The following is a 3,305-nucleotide window of genomic DNA, read 5'->3' as shown; positions in this document are numbered from 1 at the left end:
TCACAACAGAAAATTGACAAAAAATAAAAAAAAAAAAAAAAAAAATTGCGATTTTTTTGAGAATTGGTTATTCCGTCTTAGTTCACCTTGATTCTCTGTCTGCGCTGGTGGTCTTTTTGGCAAAAAGATGAGAGACACATTCGAAAGAGGACCGAAAAGGCGATGGATCGCGACGTGGCTTTGCGCCGGTGCAGCGTGACGGGCTACATTCCAGGCATTCCACGCGGTCACGGCCATATCTCCAGCTCCTCTAGATTTCCCGTCCCATGTACCCGGTCGACCACTACCATCGACTGTGGTACAAGCTGGTATACTCGCAATAATGGCGTTCGAGGTAGGGATGGTCCTCGTCACACTTCTGAATTTCCCTCACTTCGGTTTCTCTGGTTTACCTCGACGACGCGATATACTCGACGGCGGATAAATGGCTGAAGAGGAGAAGTTCTCCAGAATACGGAGCACAGTAAGGACATTCTCTCTGAGAACGTCATTATTGCATTGTACCAACGACCACATCACAGTATTATTGCATTCTTTCAGTGCAACACCATCGTCATCGATGGTGACAGCGTAATTACGGTTTCGCATCGTTTCATCTGAATATTATCTTAATTCCCTTGTCTTCCTTTTTATCGTTACTGCTGTCAGAACTATGCAACCTCTTCTCGTGGATTTCCAGCTCACTCGCAGAATACAAAAAATTGAAGATCTATTCGAAATTATCATTACTAATTATTGATCTCTGTCTCTTATAGCTTCTTTTATTGGCTTGTTCGCGACGTTTCGTTGTATTTCGTTTGCCTGTTTGTTATCAGGCTTACGCTCGCTGAAGATGACAAGATCGAATCAAATCCTGCGAACTTTAGTTGCTACATTTATATAAATGTTAGTTAAAATTAATGAAATGAAATTAATAACGATTCTCTGTCATTTTCGAGCTCTATCTGTAAAAAGAAATGGAATTGCGTATTCAAGATTGTCAATTACAAAAAAACGCAAATCAAAGTTTAAAATTCCATTCTCGGCATCACGGTCTCCTGCTCATGACGGGTACAGCAGTTTCGAATGTCAAATATTCGATATCTCAAAATTCACCGTTACGCGCCATCATATCGATACGATCTGACTCGTGCATACGCCGTTAACAAAATCATCTCAACTTTCATCACGATTATACAAGTTATTCATCAATGTCAAAATTTATCTCGTATATTGAATTAAAATAAATTCAAAGGAAAATGTCTTCCACATTTTCCGAAGAAAACAAGATTACATTCGCATACTAATAAAAATGTAGCAAATATCATAATTGACCTTTTTTTTTAATTGTGTAAAATATCAGAAATGCCAGGACTCGAATAGTTGGCTACGCGAAAAGAGACAAAACAATAATTAGTAATGATAATTTCGACGATAGTTTTATGTGCTTTTTGAACTCTGCGAGTAAGTTAGAAATCCACGAGAAGAGGATGTACAATTCTGATAGCAGCTGGAATATCGTTTGACCGTGTGGCAAGCACTTTGTTCAGCGTAACGTAAAATCGGTCGAAGATTGGATCGAATATAGTTAGACGGATGAATCGGTCAGGGAGCGCAGATGAAGAACAACCGTTGCACAATCTCTTTGATCAGCAATTAACGCCACAACTGGAGTCTGCTGAAGTCATTCCATCTGTTTTATACCTAATAGATGCATGATGCCAAAATGTTAATATAATAATATTATGACTGTTTTGGTCCTCATTATGCGTGGTCAAATTATTTTTTTGACGAATAAAGTTTCGAATAATTCCGCCGAGATGTGTGGATAACACGTATATATATATATGCATCTCAATCTAGCGCACATTTCTTGTATTTCGATAATATCGACACGATTCTAGATTTTTTTTCTACAAAATTTATTGTAGCGCGATTTTTCTCGATAAAAATAGTTATTTGAATTTTTATTTGAATAGTTATTTGAATATTATTTGAATTTTTATGCTATTACACATCCGTATCTTGTTTATCTACGTTTTGAAATAATTAAAAATACTCGGGCCAAACTTGAAAAATTAACAAAAAAACCATGCTTGTAATAATGTAAGAAAAATATTCATTAAACGATTATTAGCGTGGAACTTGTATATCGAATCACGAGAGCAACTTAAATGAGCGACATAGCTTTGATTGGCTCTATTCTTGCGATTAAACGGCTTATCGTATGGGGGTCCTCGACAATGAACGGTGAACTTAAAGACATAGTGATGCGTGAATCGTGCATCATCGTAGGACAATACGCCCACTTTGTGACCCATACAGTTTGCTACTGTACCCTTGAGTCTTGTCATTAAATTTATTTCGGTGCCCCCAAAAATGCACCCTCGAGAACACATGCGACACGCAAAGAGGATAGTTTCGTTTCAAATTTCTTACTGCTCGAATTTCTTCTTTATCGAGTGCGCGATGCCAGCAGTGATTCTTAATGACCCGGATGCAAACGAAGAACGGTATATGTTCCGAGAATTATTCACTATTTCCTAGCATGGTGTCATCAAATTCCTAACATGCAATCATAAAATTAATCCATAATTTTATCATAAAATTAATCCATAAATTTATCGCATAATGCTTTTAAAATAAAAAGAACGTAAGATATAAATTGATACTTTTATTAACATTATTTTATCTATATATCTCCTGACTATGATATAAGAATATAGAAAGTATTTCGTATTTAAATATTTGTTCTTTCAGTTGTATTAAAATCTTACAGCCTTACATTTTTTTCAGCTATAAATTATATCGGAAATTGTTGGTTATACGACAGACATACATAATGCTAATTTCATGATCGGATTAGGCTTGAATCGATTAAGTCATTACGCACATTGTATTAATCCGCAATACGCATTATACGATACAGACGACTATGGAGTAATCCGTGTGTTCTCTATATGTTGTGTAAATCAATCAGCTTCAATTACCTATCGAGAATGCTATGTAATATTGGCATGCCATTCAAGAAAGTAAATATTGATTTCGATCCTTTTATTACGAATGTAAATATTCTATCGATAGAAAATGAATTTGTTTTTCTTTACATTCATATCATACATTGTCTTAATATTTCTGTCGTATTCTTTTCTTGTGAGATGTTAACATACATACTTAATTTTTATGCAATTATTATTAAAGACGTTTTAATAGTACAGATATATATTGTTTGCCAAAATATCTCAATAACAAATGATTATAATTATTATAGTAATTATAATTATATTATATATTATATAATTATAATTATTATAAATTATTATAAT

At 34.6% G+C, this 3,305-nt stretch overlaps 2 protein-coding genes across 11 annotated transcripts in view; both read right to left on the bottom strand.

The window, feature by feature from the left end:
- LOC115238220 overlaps positions 1 to 250 on the bottom strand; it is a 1,136-nt gene extending 886 nt beyond the window's left edge. Inside the window, exon 1 of the mRNA XM_029811841.1 lies at positions 87 to 250. Coding sequence (XP_029667701.1) covers positions 87 to 237 — 151 coding nt within the window. The 5' untranslated portion in view covers positions 238 to 250. The remainder of the gene's footprint in view (positions 1 to 86) is intronic.
- The window catches only part of LOC115238218 (tensin-1-like), a 95,562-nt gene that overhangs the window by 10,181 nt on the left and 82,076 nt on the right, over positions 1 to 3,305 (bottom strand). The window lies entirely within an intron of this gene.

The sequence above is a fragment of the Formica exsecta genome, unplaced genomic scaffold (genome assembly GCF_003651465.1).
Source record: "Formica exsecta isolate Colony F162 unplaced genomic scaffold, ASM365146v1 scaffold33, whole genome shotgun sequence".
Classification (NCBI taxonomy): domain Eukaryota; kingdom Metazoa; phylum Arthropoda; class Insecta; order Hymenoptera; family Formicidae; genus Formica; species Formica exsecta.
The sequence above is the reverse complement of the archived record's forward strand: the minus strand, read 5'-3'. Positions and strand labels throughout refer to the sequence as shown.